The sequence below is a fragment of the Emys orbicularis genome, chromosome 10 (assembly GCF_028017835.1).
Source record: "Emys orbicularis isolate rEmyOrb1 chromosome 10, rEmyOrb1.hap1, whole genome shotgun sequence".
In the NCBI taxonomy this organism is placed as follows: Eukaryota; Metazoa; Chordata; order Testudines; family Emydidae; genus Emys; species Emys orbicularis.
Genome location: NC_088692.1, coordinates 40,266,566 through 40,288,284, shown reverse-complemented (window position 1 = coordinate 40,288,284; position 21,719 = coordinate 40,266,566). Strand labels below are relative to the sequence as shown.

General features: G+C 48.3%; 1 protein-coding gene across 1 annotated transcript in view; it reads left to right on the top strand.

The window, feature by feature from the left end:
• Window positions 1-21,719, top strand: part of IFT140 (intraflagellar transport 140) — a 242,819-nt gene that overhangs the window by 9,444 nt on the left and 211,656 nt on the right. Inside the window, 2 exon segments of the mRNA XM_065412296.1 lie at window positions 19,099-19,220; window positions 21,093-21,235. Coding sequence (XP_065268368.1) covers window positions 19,099-19,220; window positions 21,093-21,235 — 265 coding nt within the window.

Below are 21,719 nucleotides of genomic sequence, written 5' to 3'. Positions count from 1 at the left end.
AGTAGTTTGTAGTTGTTTGGACTCTACTTCGGTGGGCTTCCCCCCGCCCTAGTTTCCCCAGGCACTGGGGCATGCCTCGGTCACAGGGGTTTAAGGCGTGCGAGAGCTGTGCGAAACCTATACCCACAGGCGATCCGTACGCTGCCTGTCTCAAGTGTTTAGGAGAGGGCCATCAGACAGATAAGTGCCCAATTTACAGGAGTTTTAGACCCAGGACTGAGAGAGAGTGGGACTATCATTTGAAGCTCCTCCTGATGGAGTTGGCCCTCTGCCCACAGGCAGCACTGAAAGCGGCACCGGCTTCATCGGTGCGCAGCGCCCGGGCCTCAATGCGGGATGTCCTGGCACTGAGGAAGAACTCCTCCAAGGAGCACTGGCGCCACTCCCCGACTCATAAGGCCAGTGCCACCAGGCAGCATTGCTCACAGTCCCTGGTGCTGCACAAGAAAAAGAAGGTGGACAAGGGTCGTTGCCCTATCAAGAAGCCACGAGGGGACTCCAGCAGGGTGCGTCCTCTGGCGGGACACCCACGGTCTGGGCCTCAAGACCTGGCACACCTGACTCTGGCCCCAACATCTGGTGGCCTCCTCGACTTGGGAGGATTTGGAGGAAGAGCTCGACCTTCCCTCCACGCTGGATACCTACAAGGCAGCACGGGACCTCATTGCCATAACGGCACAGGCCCCGGCACTGCAAGCCCAGGCACCGTCGGCGGCACCAGCTGCAGCATCTATCCTGGCACAGCATATGGCTCCGGCACCCTTTGCAGCACTTATGGCGGCACCGCATCTGGTTCATCATTGTGGCAAGCCTGTGATTTTTATGGCGCTGCTCACCATCTCCCCGGTACTGCTCCCCAGCACTGTCGGGCTCCACCCCCCTGTGCTCAGGCACAGACTACTTGTCCAAGTCAGACGCTGAGTCTTCTGTCTCTCGACGCAGCCACTATCACTCCTGGCACCGGTCCCGGCACCGCAGACCAGTGGAATCATCGGCACCGGCGGTCGCCTGGCTGCCCCAGTGGCAGGGCCCAGTCCAATGCCCTTTTGGACCCCTTGGGCCTACCATCAGGGTCAGGGCTCCAGGCTGGCATCGGTGACATCTGCATCCTGCCTCCCCACCCCCCCGGCAACGTTGGTGGCTTGCCACACCCCCAGGGCTCCTGAGGACCCCACACGAGACGGGGACTCTGGACTGTCATGCTCAGGCGCAGCACCCGAACCAGTGCCATAAGTGACACTAGAGCCACCTCCAGTCACAGGAGGCTCTGAGGTACCTGACCCAGCCTCCAGAGAGCCAGAAGGGCAGGAAGACCCTGTCCTACGAGCCTCCTCCTCACCAAACGAGGCGGTGGCAGGCACCACCACCACCCTACCGGCAATGGACACCAAGCAGAAGAGGTGATGGAGGAGTCTGACTGAATGGTGGACGTCCTTGCCCCGGAGGTTCCTTCTAGATTGCCATACATGACTGTCCCAGATCACGTCAGATCGCTGGGTCCTCAGCACGGTAGGGGTGGGATATTCTATCCAATTCTATTCCCTCCCACCCTCCTTCCCCATCCCTCTTCAGGGACCCTTCTCACGAACAACTCCTCTTGCAGGAGGTGCAATCACTTCTCGCTCTGGGGCAACAGAGGAGGTTCCTCAGGAGTTCAGGGGCAAGGGGTTCTACTCACGCTATTTCCTCTGGATCTGTGAGACCTCAACACATTCATAAGGAAAGTGAAGTTTCGCATGATCTCTCTGGCCGCCATCATTCCTTCCCTGGATCCGGGGGACTGGTTGAAAGACTTTGACTTTCCACCGCCCTTGACTTGAAAGACGTGTACTTCCATATTTCCATTATCCCGGCCCACAGACGATTCCTGAGATTCGTGGTCAGTGGCTAGCACTATAAGTTCAGGGTGCTCCCATTTGGGCTCTCAGCGGCCCCTGGGGTATTCATCAAGTGTATGGTGGTTGTGGCAGCCTTCCTCCGGAAATGTCAGGTGCAAGTATTCCCGTTCCTAGATGACTGGCTCATCAAGGCCAAGTTGCAAGCATGGGCCACAGAGCATGTGTCTCTGGCACGGGCCACATTCTGCAGGCTGGGACTCATATTGAATGTGCCCAAATCCACACTGGCCCCGATGCAGAGAATAGAATTCATAGGGCTGTCTTGGACTCCACGCAGGCCAAAGCGTTCCTGCCTGAGTTGCGTTTCCAAGCACTCACGGACACTATCGAAAATCTTCGCCAATTTCCCACAACCACGGCTGGAAATTGCATGAAACTATCTGGGCATGTGGTGGCCTGCACATACGTGGCCCAGCATGCCAGGTTACGCCTTCGGCCCCTCCAGGCATGGTTGGCGTGGGTGCACACGCCAGGCAGGGACCTGCTGGACGCGATAGTTACCCTCCACCCTTGCATCTTTGAGTCTCTCCACTGGTGGCTGCAACCACAAGTTGTGCAGGAGTACCCTCTGCCAAACCCCAACCTATGCTATCCCTAGTCACGGCCGTCTCGGCGCTTGGTTGGGGAGTGCACCTAGGCAATATCAGAGCCCAAGGCCTATGGTCCCACACAGAACTATCGCTGCATATCAACGTAACGGAGCTGAGGGCGGTTTGTCTGGCATGCCAAGCGTTCCAGGCCCGCCTGCAAGGTGCATTTGTGTCGGTGCTGACGGACAACACTGCAGCAATGTTCTATATAAACAAACAGGGTGGTGCTCGCTCCTCTCCCCTGTGCCAGGAAGCCCTCGAGCTGTGGGATTTTTTGCATTGTCCACTTGATACATCTAGAAGCGTCACACCTTCCAGGAGCGCAAAACGAGCCAGCCGATCACCTCAGCTGCTCGTGATCATGAATGGTCCCTCAGGCCGGACATCACTCACTCAATTTTTCCAGAGGTGGGGCTCTCCCTACATAGACCTGTTCATGACATAGAGCAACAGGAAGTGACAGCGGTTCTGCTCTTTCCTGAACCACAGCCTCGGCTCCATTGCGAATGCCTTTCACCTTCCATGAACGAGTCACCTGCTGTACATGTTCCTGCCCTTCCCTCTCATACACAAAGTCCTCCTCCGGACTCGCCAGGACAGGGCTTCCTTGATCCTCATAGCACCAGCGTGGCCCTGCCAGCACTGGTTCACCATGTTGTTGAACCTCTCGGTGGACAGATCAGTAGCGCTTCCTGTGTGCCTGACCCTAATCACACAGGACAACAGCCGTCTGCAACACCCAATCTGGAGTCCCTCCACCTCATGGCGTGGAAACTCCATGGCTGAACCCTCTTGAGCTTCAGTGTTTGGACCCAGTGAGGGAGGTCCTGCTGGGAAGTAGGAAACCCTCCACTCGTGCCATGTACCTGGCAAAGTGGAAGCGTTTTTCCATCTGGTCTCTGCAGAGGGGAACTGAACCGCAGCTAGCGCCAATTCCCCTTATTTTGGACTACCTGTTATAACTTAAGCAGCAGGGGTTGGCAATATCATCTCTCCGGGTATACCTGGCTGCCATTTCGGCCTTTCACTTGGGGGCAGTGGGTAGGTCAGTCTTTGGTAATCCCATGGTGGGCAGGTTTCTCAAGGGCTTGGACAGACTTTATCCCCAGGTATGACGGCCCGTTCCCCAGTAGGACCTTGACCTGGTCTGGTCCGCACTCTTGGGGGGGCCCCCTTTTGAGCCTATGGCAACCTGCCCTCTGTCCGACCTTTCCTGGAAGGTGGCCTTTCTGGTGGCCATAACCTCAGCCAGAAGGGTATCTGAGCTCAGAGCACTGGCTTCCGAGCCCCCCATATGGTCTTTTATAAAGACAAGGTGCAGCTACGCCCTCACCCTGCATTTCTGCCAAAGGTAGTCTCCCAGTTTCATGTGAACCAAGACATATTTTTACCTGTGTTCTTCCCTAAGACCCATACCAGTAACAGAGAACTCATGTTCCATTCCCTGGATGTTAGGCATGCCCATGCATTCTACATTGAGCGCACAAAGCCATTTTGTAAGTCACCATAGCTCTTTATTGCAATCACAGAAAGGATGAGGGGGCTCCCAATCTCGTCCCAGCGCATTTCATCATGGATCATGTCCTGTATCAGGACTTGCTACGACCTGGCAAAAATTTCAGCCCCTCGGCTTACGGCGCACTTCATGAGAGTGCAGGCGTCGTCCCCAGTATTCCTGGCACAGGTCCCTATCCAGGACATATACAAGGCAGCAGTGTGGTCTTCCATCCACACCTTCACGTCACGCTATGCCATTACACAACAGGCGAGGGATGATGCAGCCTTTGGCAGGGCAGTCCTGCACTCAGCAACCAGGTGAACTCCGACCCCTCCCCCAGGGAAACTGCTTGGAAGTCACCTATTGGAATGCACATGAGCAATCATTCGAAGAAGAAAAAATGGTTACGAGAGGTAGGTAACTGTTGTTCTTAGAGATGTGTTGCTCATGTCCATTCCAATAGGGGTGTGAGCGCGCTGTGTGCACGATCGTCGGAAGGTTTTTCCCCTAGCAGTACCTGTCGGGTCGACTGTGGAGAGCCCTGGAGTGGCGCCTTTATGGCAGTGTATATAGGTCCCTGCTGACCTGCCGCTTGCTCAGTTACTTCTTGCCGGAATACTCCGACAGAGGGGAGGTGGGCGGGATTTGGAATGGACATGAGCAACACATCTTGAAGAACAACAGTTACGAGAGTTAAGTAACCATTTTTTTGCATGCTTCTGAAACGGAAATGGGTTTATATCAGGATTTCCCCAACTTTATTTATTGGCTTTTCTATAATGGTCATTACTATTGTATCTAAGCATCTTTAAATATTAATTAATTTAACTTTACAACATATTCTGTGATAGTATTATCACCATTTTGCAGATGTGGAAACAGAGGCACACAGCAGTGGCGTAGCTTGCCTGAGGCCACCTAGGAAGTTTGTGGCATAGCTGGCAATAGAACCCAGATCTCCTTAGTCTCAGTACAGTGTCTTTACAATGAGCCCTCCCACATCCTTCCCCCACTTTTGTATAGTGACCCTCCCTCAAACACAGCAAAAATGCTTGAGTCTTCTTAGTATCAGTGTATTATTAGGTGGAGCAAAGAGCAAAAAGACTCTAGTGGGCTGAAAATGTGTTGTGGAAATATATTTTAAATACATTAATCTTAATTTCTTGATGAGTTAGTTGCTCTTTTATGTGGCGAAATGAGGAATTATCTATTGATATTCAATGCTGACCACTAATATTCAATACTGGATTCTGTTTTTGCCAATTCCTGAGCCAAAAAAGAAAAACGCTGTTCCTTTTGTCTATTTTCTGTGAGTTTTTTTTGACACTCCCTAAGATAAGACACAGCTTCTCCAGAGATTTCAGCTTTTACTGTCAGTATGAATCAATGAAAAAGTGTAGATCTAATTATTGGCTGTAAAACTTCTATTATGTTTGGTGGTCTTGACAAAGAAATTGACTGATAAAAGCCACAGTCGAATTGTCCATTTTCTTATAGGAAAATTGGGCAACAATGGTGAGATTGAGATTGCTGGCATGCAGAGACCATTGCCTATCAAGCAGACCAATTGTCTCATTGTTTACTTGTACTCCCCTATCTGGCTATATCCATTTATTGTTGTTATTCACATAAAATCCTTCAAGAAAAGGAAACAAAATGGCTTTCTTTCCCTCTGGATATCAAAGTTGCTCAATTACAGGACCATAAGAGAATGCCTGTAGAAAGAGGTGAGTGGTATGTCTTGAAGATCGTGAGACTTGACCTCAGCCTAATCTCCTTTAAGGAGCTTTGTAGCCTAGTGTCCTCATCTGGGAATGCCCAGCCCCAGTAATTCAAATTTAGGCTCCAAGAACCACTGAAAATACTTCTTAAAACTTGAGCAGCAACCAGTGAGGATCAGGAGCTCTTTATTTACATTCTAAGTACATAATACCTTGGATAACTTCCAGCTTTTGATGGCTCGATAGTATTGGAAGGGTCCAGGTGTTTTGTATAAGTATCTTGAGTGAAAGAGTTTTTATGAAACACATGGCTTTTACAGCAAAAGGCAAAAGCGTTGGGCTATTAGAACGGTTCAAAGGATACCAAAATGTCTTAACAAATCAATCTCATGGATACAAATGTCACTGTGTCATCTCCAGTTGCCATGATGAAAGCTGGCTTGGAAGCAAATTGAAGACTAGCTTGGCCTTGGCTGAGTAAATACTTTTATTCAAGAGCTCCAATCTTGTCTTCTAATTCTTTTCCACAAATATTTCCCCCCAGGCAGAGGCTAATAAGACAATTTAGTTTCAGATTCCAGGCTTTGCTAGTAGTTGGGGAGCAAAGATTAACTTGACATTACACTATGAAAAGAAAAAAATTCTCTCTCTAGTAAAGGTTTGGGGGGAAAAAAATATTTGTAGCCATTTTTGGCTCTTTTATTCTCGTGTGGAGCTTTGAAGTAAACCATCGGGGCACGATCAGATACATGAGGAGACCCGAATCAATAGAACATGAATGGAGTCTGGATTTATTACAGTGGATAAACCCATTTATTGGGTGGCATAAAGGAAAGGGGGAAAAGTGTGCTTTGAAGGATAAAAATCTGGTCATGAAGTGAGAGTCATGAACCTTATGCAATTTTATGCCCATTACACTTCCCCATTTCATCCTTGATGTTACTAGAACATTGAAGGTGTGGTGAGCTTTTTTAGGGGTGGAAGGAGCAATCTGACTTGAAAATAAGGTGTGTCTAGTTGTCAAGCAGAAAGATGACCTCAACTCAGGATATATATGGGAGTAATTTCCAGCTGTTTTTATGCGCATCCAGGCTCCCCTTTATAACGAGGCACTTGGTTGCTTATAGAAGCAGTTGGGGGCGGAAAAAAGAAAGTAGAACCAGCAACATGTAATTTTTCACTTAGCAGACACCACCAGCCAGAACTCTGAACCACCAGTGGTCCACAGACCACCATTTGGGAGTCACAGTTTTACAGCTACTGTTTCAGGTTCTCTGCACACTTGAACAGACACCACTGCACTGGTAAACATTTGGATAATATTTTCAATGAAAAGCATGGAAAATGTATTGATTTTGTTTTTAAAAATTAAAGCTTAGATTCTGATAACTTAAGAGGAGAATTATATGGTCACTTTTGTGGCTTCAGAACCATGCTATGTGCCGGACCTTAGGTGAGATGCGTTGGAAGAGCTATGTGGAAGTGCTGTGCTATGCTTCATACAAATACTACTAATCTTTCATTTTCATGAGGACTAAATTCACTTACAGTATATTAAAGAAAAAAGAATAAATCCTAATAACCCTTGTGACGTTACTGACATAACCTGTGACCGTATAGATCATTGTTGCAACCACTGTTATATATTCGCAGCAAACATTGTACAAAGGCTGTTGTGTAAGGTGTCTATGGAAAGATTATGATTTGTTGATTATAATTATGCTATCTGTATGTGTATATCATTTTTGTAGTTGAAGTTATGAATATTGGCTATGTACTTGTATATCAATGCGTTTTGATTCTAAAGTAGCCTTAGTCCTTGGCTACACTTGCAGATGTACAGCGCTGTGAGTTAAACCTGACTTCGTACAGCTGAGTAGGGAAAGCACTGCAGTCTGTCCACACTGACAGCTGCCCAGCGCACTGTCGTGGCCGCATTTGCTGCTCCATTGGGAGCGGTGCATTATGGGCAGCTATCCCACAGAGCACCTCTTCCCATTCTGGCGCCGTGGGTTGTGGGAAGGGGGCGTGGGTGCGGGGCATTCTGGTTCCTGTCCCAACGCCCCATGATGCATTGCTTCGCATCCCAGAAATCCCTTTGTTTCCGTCCACCTTTGGCGCCATCTTTCAATGGTTTCTGTGCAGCGTGATCTGTTGTCTGCGGGAAATGGAGCCCGAACTGCTGAGGCGTATGCTGACTTATCTCGCCAGCATGTCACGTTTGGCTGTTGAACTATTCCTTAAGATCCAAAGTGACAGTGAGAGTGAGGAGTCCAACGATGCTATCGAGCTGCGTAATGCGTACGACACGAAATTGCTTGTGGCATTCACGGACATGCTCAGCACCATGGAATGCCGCTTTTGGGCTCGGGAAACAAGCACCGAGTGGTGGGATCACATCGTCATGGAAGTCTGGGATGACGAGCAGTGGCTGCAGAACTTTCGGATGAGAAAAGCCACTTTCATGGGACTGTGTGAGGAGCTCGCCCCCACCCTGCGGCGCAAGGACACGAGATTGAGAGCTGCCCTGCCAGTGGAGAAGTGGGTGGCTATTGCAGTCTGGAAGCTGGCAACTCCAGACAGCTACCGGTCGGTCTCAAACCAGTTTGGAGTGGGAAAGTCGACCGTTGGAATCATGTTGATGCAAGTTTGCAGGGCCATTAATCGCATCCTACTCAGAAGAACCGTGACTCTGGGTAACGTGCAGGAAATAGTGGATGGCTTTGCACAAATGGGGTTCCCTAACTGTGGAGGGGCGATAGATGGGACGCACATTCCTATTCTGGCACCACCCCACCTAGGATCCGAGTATGTTAATCGGAAGGGGTATTTCTCTATGGTTCTCCAGGCGCTTGTGGATCACCGTGGGCGTTTCATTGACATTAATGCAGGCTGGCCCGGAAAGGTGCATGACGCACGCATCTTTCGGAACACTTGGCTGTTCAGGAAGATGCAGGCCGGGACTTTTTTCCCAGAGCGGAAGATCACGGTAGGGGAAGTCGAAATGCCCATTGTGATCCTTGGAGATCCCGCTTACCCGTTAATGCCGTGGCTCATGAAACCCTACACAGGGAGCCTTGACAGCAGCAAGGAACAGTTCAACTACAGGCTGAGCCGGTGCTGAATGACTGTGGAGTGTGCCTTTGGCCGTTTAAAGGGTCGCCGGTGATCTCTGTATGGGAAGCTGGACTTGGCCGAAAACAGCATCCCCACGGTTATATCCGCATACTGTGCCCTCCATAATATCTGGGAAGGGAAGGGTGAAAGCTTCACTCAGGCATGGACCTCCGAGGTTGAACACCTGGAGGCTGAATTTGCACAGCCAGAGTGCAGGGCTATTACAGGGGCCTAGCCCGGGGCTGCAAGGATTAGGGATGCCTTGAGGGAGCAATTTGAGGCTGAAAACCAGCAGTGATATCTGGTGCCCTGCACGGGAGTGAAGTGCAGTAGTTCCAATCTTTAGGAATCAGTGTTTGCTAAGCAGACTTGCAGTGCCTGTTTATTTCCTGGGCTAAGGAGTCTTTTACTTTATGCAATAATAAAGAATGTTTTCAAAGCCAAAAAATCCATTTATTGAAAAGAAACAAGGGGGTGGAGTGGGGAACGGTACAATCACAGATTCGCGTATGTCCTGTCTGGTGTGCTGTGCAGTGAGTGCTGCACTTCAGGATCGCTATACTGCATGGTGATGGGGGTTGAGTGCAGAGGGTAAGGGTTGTGGTTTTCAGGGCTGGGTGGTGAAGATACTGGTGTTGGAGGCAGCTGGTGGTGTGAAGAACACAGAAGTTGGGGAAAGTTGGGTTGGAGGTGACAGTGGGGCACAACGGAAAGAGTTTTGGGACAAGGGCTGTAGGGGGGTGTGGCGTTTGCGCTTGCGGTACTGCTCCTTCTGCATGGCTACGAGCTCCTGGATAGCGTCTGCTTGGCGCTCCAGGATGCTTATGAGCTGATCTGTGCTTTGCTGCCGGTGTTCCGGGTGCACTGCGTTTTCCTCCAGTTCTGTGCTTTCTCATTCTCTTTAATAGGTTGCCACATCACTTCTTGCAGCATGTCTTCTTTGCTTTTTCGCTGTCTGTTCCTGAGTCTTTGCAGTCTCTGAGCAGGCGATAAGAGGGTCAGCTGAGGTCTCAAGGTTGATGCAGCTGTATAGGCAAAATGCAACATTTAACAGAGGCAGCATTGTTTATACCAGACAGAGTAATGATTCCCTCCACACTTAAGGAGTAGAAAACACACAGGGTCTACACAATAGCATAATTTTCCCTTCCGAAACAGAGCACACATCCTACGGGAGCCTCAAAATGGTGAGTAAGGGGGACTGATTGTTTCAGGGCTGCACTGTCCTCTGGGTTTCTGTGCCTTGGAGAGCCAACAGCTGCAGGGGGCACCTACACTGAACACTGTCCCAACATTTTCCACAGGAGTTCGTCCTGAACGATATCTCGCTGCTGAGGGTGACCTGGGAAGCAAGGGAGGGTCTTCTACTGCAATGCGGCTTCCGCCCTGGCCCATATGCAGCTTGCCTGTGTGCAGCAATGGTCCCCCCGCCCCTCGCAGCACAGTGGCGCGGACACGTTAGCCTGGCTGGGACAAGGACCACGGTGGCTCTCCTGATAAACCTGCGCAAGCGCATTGCACATGTTCTGGATGAGACATTCGAGGAGATTACCGAGGCCGATTACCGTGATGTGATAAACCACATCAATGCACTATTCCGCATCTAGGCATGCATGCCTAACCCTCCTCTCCCAAAGAGCCCGCACCGAAAAAATTCCTTCCTGAAAAAAAACCCGCTTGCCGGGAACCTGCTCTTCTGTTTGTCCTCCACCAAATACCGGCCGCTGCGACTGGCTACCTTCCTCCTGGCTCGAGAAGAGCTCCTGGCTGCATGGCTCCAGGGATTCCGGGGTGTCTCCATCCGGCCCACCACCCTCACTCCCGTTTTCCTCCTCCTCCTCCTCCTCCCCCCGCACACCGGCTCTGAAGTGTCCATGGTGGTGCTCGGAGTGGAGGTGGGGTTAACCCCAAGTATCGCATCCAGCTCTTTGTAGAATCGGCAGGTCGCGGGGGGAGCACCCGAGTGGCCGTTTGCATCGCGGGCTTTGCGGTAGGCACTCCGCAGCTCCTTCACTTTAATCCTGCACTGCAGGGCGTCCCAGTCATGGCCCCTTTCCATCATGTCCTTTGATACCTTCCCAAAGGTATCATAATTCCTATGGCTGGAGCGCAGCTGGGACTGGACAGCTTCCTCCCCCCAAACACTGATGAGGTCCAGCAACTCGCCATTGCTCCATGCTGGGGCTCGCTTGGCGCGTGGAGGCATGGTCACCTGGAAGGATTCGCTGATAGCACTCCACGCCATGCCGGGCTGAGCAAACAGGAAGGGGATTTTTAAAATTCCCGGGGAATGTAAAGGGTGGGTCACATGGTTGGTTACCTGAGGCCAGGGCAGTAGAGTTTGAACTGATGACCAGAGTGGCTAGAACAGGCATTGTGGGATACTGCCGAATACTTCTGGAGGCCAGTCACAGCGCATTGGGCGGCCACACTGGCGCCGCAGCGCTGCAGCAGCAGCGCAACACACGCTATTCCTCTCGGGGACGTGGAGTACATGCAGCACTGCAACCACGGAGATACAGCGCTGCAAATGCCTTGCCAGTGTGGACGGGGAGTGAGTTACAGCGCTGGGGGCGGCTTTACAGCGCTGCAACTCGCAAGTGTAGCCAAGGCCTTAGTAAAGCATTTGGTCAGCTTCTTGAGAAAGGAATTTTGCAAATTAAGTGCCCAATCAAGAAACACTTAACTGACAATGGATCTTGGAAGACTCCAATCCACATAAGAAGTCTACCTGGGGATGGTCAAGATAGCAATGGCTGCTGCCTGTAAAGAACTAAGTCATGCATGGACATGTGACTTGCCCATGTGATCCCAAATTCCATTTTTGCTGTAATTTTCCATAGTAAGAGGAGGGATAGCTCAGTGGTTTGAGCATTGGCCTGCTAAACCCAGGGTTGTGAGTTAAATCCTTGAGGGGGCCATTTAGGGATCTGGGGCAAAAATCTGTCTGGGGATTGGCCCTGCTTTGAGCAGGGGGTTGGACTAGATGACCTCCTGAGGTCCCTTCCAACCCTGATATTCTATGATTCTATGAAAGAAGTGTTCTTACACCTGGAGGAGACTAAAAGGCTTATGCCTCATCTCCATCTTGTCTTCAGTCCTGCTTTTTACTTCTGGAGAGACTTTGCTACAAACTGAAACTCTGAACAAAGGACTGAATGACCCATCCCAGCTGTGGATGTACTCCAGAGATTTGATTTGAACCTGCAGTTTATTCTATCACTGCTATAAGCCTGAATCAAGAACTTTGCTATTACTGTATGTATAAACCTTTTAGATTCTAAAGAATTGGCAACCGTGTGATTTGTGGGTAAGGTCTAATTTGTATATTGACCTGGGTCTGGGGCCTGGTCCTTTGGGATCGTGAGAACCTTTTTTCGTTCACTGGGATATTGGTTTTCATAGCCATTCAACCCCATAACGAGTGGCACTGGTGGTGATACTGGGAAACTGGAGTGTCTAAGGGAATTGCTTGTATGACTTATGGTTAGCCAGTGGGGTAAAACCGAAGTCCTCTCTGTTTGGCTGGTTTGGTTTGCCTTAATAGTAAAGGAACTCCAGCTTTGGGCTGTAACTGCCCTGCTTTAAGCAATTTGTCCTGAATTGGTACTCTCAGTTGGGTCCCACCAGAACCAGCATGGTTACAACCCTTCACTGTAATTTGCCCTTCACTGCATTCATACAGGCCAGGGCTTTATAAAGCAGCGCACACGCGACCAGGGAGCTTTTGCGACTAGGGGCTGCTAACAGGGAGTTTCGCAAGGGAGTTCTCCAGGTGAAGGAGGAGCAATACAGCACCCGTTTGGGGTAAGTGACTGTCTGTAGTGTGTGTTTGTTTGTGTTTGGGGGTTACTTGCTGTGTGCTTTGTTTGTTTGTTTGTTTGAAGGACCGTGTGCTGTGGCTGGCAGTTGGAAGCTGTGAGCTTCAAAGGAAGGTTTGAAAGCTAGAAGCCTCTGGTAATTGGCTGAGCCTTAATCAGTGGGCGGGGCATTCATACAGGCCAGGGCTTTATAAAGCGGCGCACAAGCGACCAGGGAGCTTTTGCGACCAAGGGCTGCTAACAGGGAGTTTCGCAAGGGAGTTGGGAAGGGGAGTGGGAAGGGGCGAGGGTCCCTTGCCGGTTCTATCTGTTTTCCCTTTATTCCCCTTAAAACCTAAAACTTCTTGCTTAAACAACCCTTTCAGCGGACAGGGGGCTGCAGACGGGAGTTTGACAGAGGGAGGCTTACGATGGTTAGGAAGACCCGCAACACCTGTGCCAGCACTGCTTCTGTCTCCTCCACCTGCGCTTGTAGCCAGACAGAGCGCCTGAGCATGGATGCTTCTACCCAGATCCTGGTGTGGTTTTGCAGAGACTGTAACTTGCAATTTCCACTTACTGATATCCAGGCTGGGGGGACCATCCAATGTGAAAGGTGCCTGCTGGTGGAATCTCTCAGGCAGCAGGTGGAAGAGCTACAGGAGGAGGTGGCTAGGTTGAGGAGCATCCGAATCCACGAGCAATTCCTGGACAGTGTCCATGTGGAGACAGCTGAGGTAGCTGTCCCAGTACACAGGACTGCTGATACACCACTGGTGGAGGAGGAGATGGCTCAGGGTGGACACTGGCAGCTGGTTACTTCTGGCAGCAGGCAGTGCTCCACCCCTGCTCCGAACCCTCCCGCTGTGGTAATAGGTAACCGTTATGCTCTTCTTGATACAGGAAAGAAGGCATCACCCCCTACAGTAAAGGAGGAGAAGCCTCGTACCCCTAAGGCTGGGAGGTCTGCTGCCACCACTGCGAATAGGAAACGTAGGGTAGTGGTGGTCGGAGACTCTCTGCTGAGGGGGACGGAGGCGCCCATCTGTCGCCCTGACATTTCATCTCGGGAGGTATGCTGCCTGCCGGGAGCCCGTATCCGAGACGTTACGGAGGCATTGTCGAGGATTATCCAGCCCTCTGACTACTACCCCATGCTACTCATCCATGTGGGCACAAATGATACTGCGCGGTGTGACACTGAGCGGATCAAGAGTGACTACAGGGCTCTGGGAGTACGGGTGAAGGAGTTTGGAGCGCAGGTGGTATTCTCTTCGATTCTTCCTGTCAAAGGTAGGGGCCCGGGCAGAGACAGATGCATCATGGAGGTGAATGCCTGGCTGCGAAGATGGTGTCGCCAGGAGGGCTTTGGCTTCCTAGACCACGGGATGCTATTTGAGGAAGGACTGCTAGGCAGAGATGGCATTCACCTTTCGAGGAGGGGAAAGACACTATTTGGACACAGACTGGCTAACCTAGTGAGGAGGGCTTTAAACTAGGTTTGACGGGGACAGGTGAGCAAAGCCCACAGGTAAGTGGGGAACATGGAGACTTGGGAGATGGGTCGGAAACGAGAGGGAGTGTGGCTATATTGGCAGAGAGAAAGGAGGGTCAGGACAAAACTGGGAGGAAAGATCAAACCAGTATCTTAGATGCCTATATACAAATGCGAGAAGTATGGGTAATAAGCAGGAAGAACTGGAAGTGCTAATAAATAAATACAACTATGACATTGTTGGCATCACTGAAACTTGGTGGGATAATACACATGATTGGAATGTTGGTGTGGATGGATACAGCTTGCTCAGGAAGGATAGACAGGGGAAAAAGGGAGGAGGTGTTGCCTTATATATTAAAAATGTGCACACTTGGACTGAGGTAGAGATGGACATAGGAGATGGAAGTGTTGAGAGTCTCTGGGTTAGGCTAAAAGGGGTAAAAAACAAGGGTGATGTCATGCTAGGAGTCTACTACAGGCCACCTAACTAGGTGGAAGAGGTGGATGAGGCTTTTTTTAAACAACTAACAAAATCATCCAAAGCCCAAGATCTGGTGGTGATGGGGGACTTCAACTATCCAGATATATGTTGGGAAAATAACACAGCGAGGCACAGACTATCAAACAAATTCTTGGACTGCATTGCAGACAACTTTTTATTTCAGAAGGTTGAAAAAGCTACTAGGGGGGAAGCTGTTCTAGACTTGATTTTAACAAATAGGGAGGAACTCGTTGAGAATTTGAAAGTAGAAGGCAGCTTGGGTGAAAGTGATCATGAAATCATAGAGTTTGCAATTCTAAGGAAGGGTAGAAGGGAGAACAGCAAAATAGAGACAATGGATTTCAGGAAGGCGGATTTTGGTAAGCTCAGAGAGCTGATAGGTAAGGTCCCATGGGAATCAAGACTGAGGGGAAAAACAACTGAGGAGAGTTGGCAGTTTTTCAAAGGGACACTATTAAGGGCCCAAAAGCAAGCTATTCCGCTGGTTAGGAAAGATAGAAAATGTGGCAAAAGACCACCTTGGCTTAACCACGAGATCTTGCATGATCTAAAAAATAAAAAGGAGTCATATAAAAAATGGAAACTAGGACAGATTACAAAGGATGAATATAGGCAAACAACACAGGAATGCAGGGGCAAGATTAGAAAGGCAAAGGCACAAAATGAGCTCAAACTAGCTACAGGAATAAAGGGAAACAAGAAGACTTTTTATCAATACATTAGAAGCAAGAGGAAGACCAAAGACAGGGTAGGCCCACTGCTTAGTGAAGAGGGAGAAACAGTAACAGGAAACTTGGAAATGGCAGAGATGCTTAATGACTTCTTTGTTTCGGTCTTCACCGAGAAGTCTGAAGGAATGCCTAACATAGTGAATGCTAATGGGAAAGGGGTAGGTTTAGCAGATAAAATAAAAAAAGAACAAGTTAAAAATCACTTAGAAAAGTTAGATGCCTGCAAGTCACCAGGGCCTGATGAAATGCATCCTAGAATACTCAAGGAGCTAATAGAGGAGGTATCTGAGCCTCTAGCTATTATCTTTGGAAAATCATGGGAGACGGGAGAGATTCCAGAAGACTGGAAAAGGGCAAATATAGTGCCCATCTATAAAAAGGGAAATAAAAACAACCCAGGAAACTACAGACCAGTTAGTTTAACTTCTGTGCCAGGGAAGATAATGGAGCAAGTAATTAAGGAAATCATCTGCAAACACTTGGAAGGTGGTAAGGTGATAGGGAACAGCCAGCATGGATTTGTAAAGAACAAATCATGTCAAACCAATCTGATAGCTTTCTTCGATCGGATAACTAGTCTTGTGGATAAGGGAGAAGCTGTGGATGTGGTATACCTAGGCTTTAGTAAGGCATTTGATACGGTCTCGCATGATATTCTTATTGATAAACTAGGCAAATACAATTTAGATGGGGCTACTATAAGGTGGGTGCATAACTGGCTGGATAACCGTACTCAGAGAGTTGTTATTAATGGTTCCCAATCCTGCTGGAAAGGCATAACGAGTGGGGTTCCGCAGGGGTCTGTTTTTGGGACCGGTTCTGTGCAATATCTTCATTAACGACTTAGATATTGGCATAGAAAGTACGCTTATTAAGTTTGCGGATGATACCAAACTGGGAGGGATTGCAACTGCTTTGGAGGACAGGGTCATAATTCAAAATGATCTGGACAAATTGGAGAAATGGTCTGAGTTAAACAGGATGAAGTTTAACAAAGACAAATGCAAAGTGCTCCACTTAGGAAGGAACAATCAGTTTCACACATACAGAATGGGAAGAGACTGTCTAGGAAGGAGTACGGCAGAAAGGGATCTAGGGGTTATAGTGGACCACAAGCTAAATATGAGTCAACAGTGTGATGCTGTTGCAAAAAAAGCAAACATGATTCTGGGATGTATTAACAGGTGTGTTGTGAGCAAGACACGAGAAGTCATTCTTCCGCTCTACTCTGCTCTGGTTAGGCCTCAGCTGGAGTATTGTGTCCAGTTCTGGGCACCGCATTTCAAGAAAGATGTGGAGAAATTGGAAAGAGTCCAGAGAAGAGCAACAAGAATGATTAAAGGTCTTGAGAACATGACCTATGAAGGAAGGCTGAAAGAATTGGGTTTGTTTAGTTTGGAGAAGAGAAGACTGAGAGGGGACATGATAGCAGTTTTCAGGTATCTAAAAGGGTGTCATAAGGAGGAGGGAGAAAATTTGTTCACCTTAGCCTCTAAGGATAGAACAAGAAGCAATGGGCTTAAACTGCAGCAAGGGAGGTCTAGGTTGGACATTAGGAAAAAGTTCCTAACTGTCAGGGTGGTTAAACACTGGAATAAATTGCCTAGGGAGGTTGTGGAATCTCCATCTCTGGAGATATTTAAGACTAGGTTAGATAAATGTCTATCAGGGATGGTCTAGACAGTATTTGGTCCTGCCATGCGGGCAGGGGACTGGACTCGATGACCTCTCGAGGTCCCTTCCAGTCCTAGAATCTATGAATCTATGAATTATACATTTTTATTCTGTTTTTGTTCATTGCCTAGCAGAGTGGGCCCCCAATTGCAACTGGGCATGCCAGGTACTACCATAATAGAAATAACAAATAATCTTAAAATTCCAGCTGCAAAGCTGGTATCATATGTCAGCTTTTGGGGATTGTGAATGTACATGTCATGCTGCATTGTTCCTCTACTTCTCTGTTTGCTCCATTTTTCCACTCAGCAGAGGGTTGAAATTGATAGGTATCCAAAACTGGAGTGCTTCAGACTGCAGAATTCTTCTCAATTTCAACTGTTTGCCAATTTGCAAAAACTGGGCCAGGGTCTGAGGTTCAGCACAATACCTGTACTTGAATCATTATGTCTGCCTGTATTCTTGGTCAAAACAGAACCAGCAACTCAGACTTATTTTGTTTATCAACTGTTGGCTCTCTTGTTTAGAAGCTAATATATTTTCTCTGATAAAGGGGTATGTTTTGTTAAAATGCATATCTTCAGAAAGCTGTGTCAGAATTAGGGCCCAACAACTTTGTCATTGTTAAATCTCGCAATGGCAAGCATTTGATTTAAATTAATTAGATTTTGATGTTCCTGTGATTTAAATATTTATGGGACTGGAGAGGTGCTGTGGGCAGCATGTTACTGAGTTTATGCAGCTTGCGCAATTGGATCACTGTTTTGTTATCATACACACATGTATAGTGCTTGTGAACATGCATTCACTTTTGGACACTACTTTTCTAGAAGGAAGGAGAGCCATAAGTGGTGTTACTTATTTGATATGCATGGCCTGGGGGCAAAGGGGAGAGGTAGAAGCAGTTGTATGTTGTTTGGACAGAGAAGAGAGTAAATAAAAGCTCTGTATTTCAAATGGCTACATAATGTTGGCAGTAAACTGGTTTCAGAATGGGAGATTTCAAGCTTCACAAGCTTATAATATAAGCTCATAATAAAACATGCTAGCAGTCTTCAAATATTTGACGAGGTGAAAAATGCCAAGAAGAGTGAAATATGGTTTTGGGTGGAGCAAGCAGGTATAATGGGAATTAAAGGGAAAGTTTAGGCTGAATATCAGAAAAAAAACTTCTTGACAGTGAGCTCTATTAGACTGTGGAACAGTCTCGCAAGAGAAATAATGAAGGCCCATTGGTTGAGACACTTAAAACTAGACTGGATGAAATGCTAGAAAATGGGCTCTGAGGAACAATTTTGCATTGACTCCTGTGATGTGGACTATATAACTAATGACCTAATGAGTGTTTTTCTTCTTTAACTTCTCTTATGGTTCTCTCAACTTCTAAGAATGTCATTTTAAAATTTTTCTGATCCTAAAAATGAATCAGTCCTCACTATACACTCACCCTGATTTTTTTTTTTTTTTTTTTTTAAGTGTTGCAACATTTCTAAAATTCTCTCTTCTGTGCTGGGAAATCCATAAATAATGACTGTGTTTCTCTGATCATGTGTACTTTTGCTTTGCTTGCCTGCTTGGCCTTGAAAATAGGCAGTGGATTGAAACTAACAAGAGTTCTAGAGCTGGATTCTTGTTAGTTTTAGTAACCTGACTGCTCACAAGGAAGAAAAAAGGGGTATGGGGTATGTTGAGTACATGCAAGTGCATGTGTCTTGGTGCATATGTGCAGAACAAAACAAGGTTGGTCCAATTTTAGGCCTGCCAGACTTAGCAATGTCCTTTTCATTAAGAATGGAAGTAATTTAGGCACTTTTCCAAACAGCTTCATTTTAAATAAATAATGAAATGCCATCATTTAAAAAGTCACTTGAAGTCTTCGCCACCTCGGAAAGGGGGATAATCTTACCTACATTTTAAAAAATAAAGATGAAAGGTACTAAATAAGAGAAAAATACCATGTTATCAGAAAAAGATATTGCCTGAAGTGATTATTTAATGTCCATTGAGTAGTTCATCTCCTATTATTATCTGTTTGTGAGGAAGGTCTATCTTTTTTGCAATTCTTCCAGCTTGGAGTCCTGGTTCTATGGAGACTGGACCAGCGGGGTCGAGTGCAGGGCCCCCCTTTATTGAAACATGAGTATGGAAAGTATCTTTCTCACTGTATCTTTCGGCCTCCATCTCCTGGCGAGTAAGTGAAAATGCCCCAATCGGAACTCTTCTAGACTATGTCTCTCTCTTTAGGGCTGGGGATTTCTTATTATTAGGTTTGTTGCACAGCGTTCCCATGGAAATCCAAACACACACACCTTGTAGTGGCTCCTCCTAACTGCTCCAGCCATCAGTAGTGCTTATCTGCCTTAAATGCAAAGCACAATTACCTGCTGCCTCCTATATCACCCCACTATGAGTGCCCCTTACTCTCTCTCCTACAACCAGATCCTCCTATCTCCCAGCCTAGCTCTCAGACCACCCTTCTTCTGCCTAGTCCCTAGTTTCTCCCCCAACTACCATCCCACTGCACACACCTTCTGGCTTGTTTCCAACACCCTTCCCTGCTGACTTCTTCTTCATCCTCTGGTCCCAGATCTTCCTCCTCCCCAGATTCAGACACCCTTTTGAACCCATTCCCCTGCCAGCTTCCTTATGCATGTATGGTTCCAGGCTTTTCTCCTTTTCTTTTCTTCCAACTATCATCTCTCTTCTCTTCCCCCCCCCCACCAATCGGCACTCTTCTAAGCTCTTTTTCCCATTGCTATCTCTGTGCCTTTCCTTTGGTTCCAGGTCCTTCTTCCAGCTCCTGCTGCTGACTCCCTTTCCTCTGCACGGATCCAGGTCCCCTTCCTCTCTTCCCCGCTGCTGCTAGCTTTCACAACTCCAGCAAGCAATAATGTTGATATTTCAGAGGACTGGCAGCACGACTGCCTGTGATCATGTTAACAGATGTGATTTATACTAAATACGATGATTTTAAATGTACAGTGGGTCCCCAGTATAGATCGGGGTTGCGTTCTTGAAAAGGGTGATTGATACCGAAATGACTTGTATTGGGGACCCACTTGTACACCAGTGGCGTAGACAGGAGGGGGACACTTGGGTGGGCATGCAATGAAAGGGGAGCGGAGGGGTAGGAGCGATCAGGCTGCCTCTCCCCCTCCTCCAGCCGGCCTTGCGGGGTGGGGGGAATAAACGCTCTAGCCAGGGGCTCCCGGAAAATGGGGAGCCCTGTAAAAATGTGTGCAACCCCACCAGCTCCCCCGGTGCTCAGGGCTTGCCCTGCTATGCTTGCCTGGCACTCCTGCTGGGGAGCAGGGTTGGGGCGCAGGGGCTTGCCCCGCCCTGGCCAGGGAATGGGGGTCGGGGGCTTGGAAGCCCCTGTGCTCCGACCCCACTCCCTGTCAGGTGGGCCGGGCGAGCGGAGCAAGGCAAGCCCCCGACCCCACTCCATGGCTGGAGCTCCAGAGGTTGGCAAGCCCCCGCGCTCCGACCCTGCTCTCCGGCTGGAGCGCCAGCCGGGCAGTGTGGGGAAAGCGCTGTGGTGGGAGCAGAGTTGGGATTGGCGGGGGGGGGGGGAGCCTGGATGTTAAGTGAGTGGGCCGCAGCCCACCCGTGGCTATGCATATCTGTTGCATATGTCGCTCATCAATAGGGGAACGTGTTCCAATTCAGATTGCTCCCGATCCGCATATCCGTCGTTTGCAACTTATAGTATAGTACTGTAGTACTGCAAACTACGGCTATGCGGGACCGACGTGAATCGGAACACATTCTCCTATTGACGAGCGACGTTATGCAAAACAACGGATAAGGGGGAGATGTATACTGGGAACCCCCCTGAATATCCTTCTATAAGCTGGAAATAATACTAAGTCATGATAGAGATTAAATCATATTGAATACATTTGAGGATTCCAGTATCTCTGCTGAGCTGAGTGTGAAAGATCTCTCCATCATGAATAGTTGCCACATTTTGTTAGTGGGAATCCCCATCCATTTTTTCTGGATTAAAAAGTTCTGTGCCAAATAGGGAGCTGGAAATGAAATGCCTTTTGGTTGCCTGCAGGGACCTGGTACAGCTAGCCAAAGCAGCGGTGAGTGGTGATGAGAAGGCCCTGGATATGTTTAACTGGAGAAAAGCTGGAATTGGAGTGCCTCTGAAAGTGGGACCCCAGGAGGGGTTGTCCTTCTTCATCAGTGTGACTGATGGTAAGAAAAACAAAAACCCCAACAAACAAACCCTGCAGTCTGTTGGGAAATGTAGTCTCTTTAATGTTTTCAAAACTCTTCAGTGTAAGGTGGTCTTGTTTTCACTTGTGCTGTTGCACAGATTATTCTTAGGGGGGAAATAAAACACCTAGTAAGATGAAGTGTATAAAGTCATGAAAATCCTAACATTTTCAGAGTGAGTTCTCTGTACAACATCCTTCTTCAGGACCAGTCCTGTTGGGATTGGAAGTTTTGGGAGCAGGATAAATGTTTGGAAGGGTAGTGGCTGTGATGACATCAGAAGTGGAAATAGCTGATTCTTAGTAATGTCAGAAAGAGGTATCAAAAGTTATTTTCCTATTTTGCATGAGGGATTTTCCTGTTAGAATAGAGCTGGTAGCCTCAAGCACTGCTGTAAACTCAGTGGTTATTCCATTGAAGGAATATACTCTACCCCTTTGAGTGGACTTGATTAATCACAGCC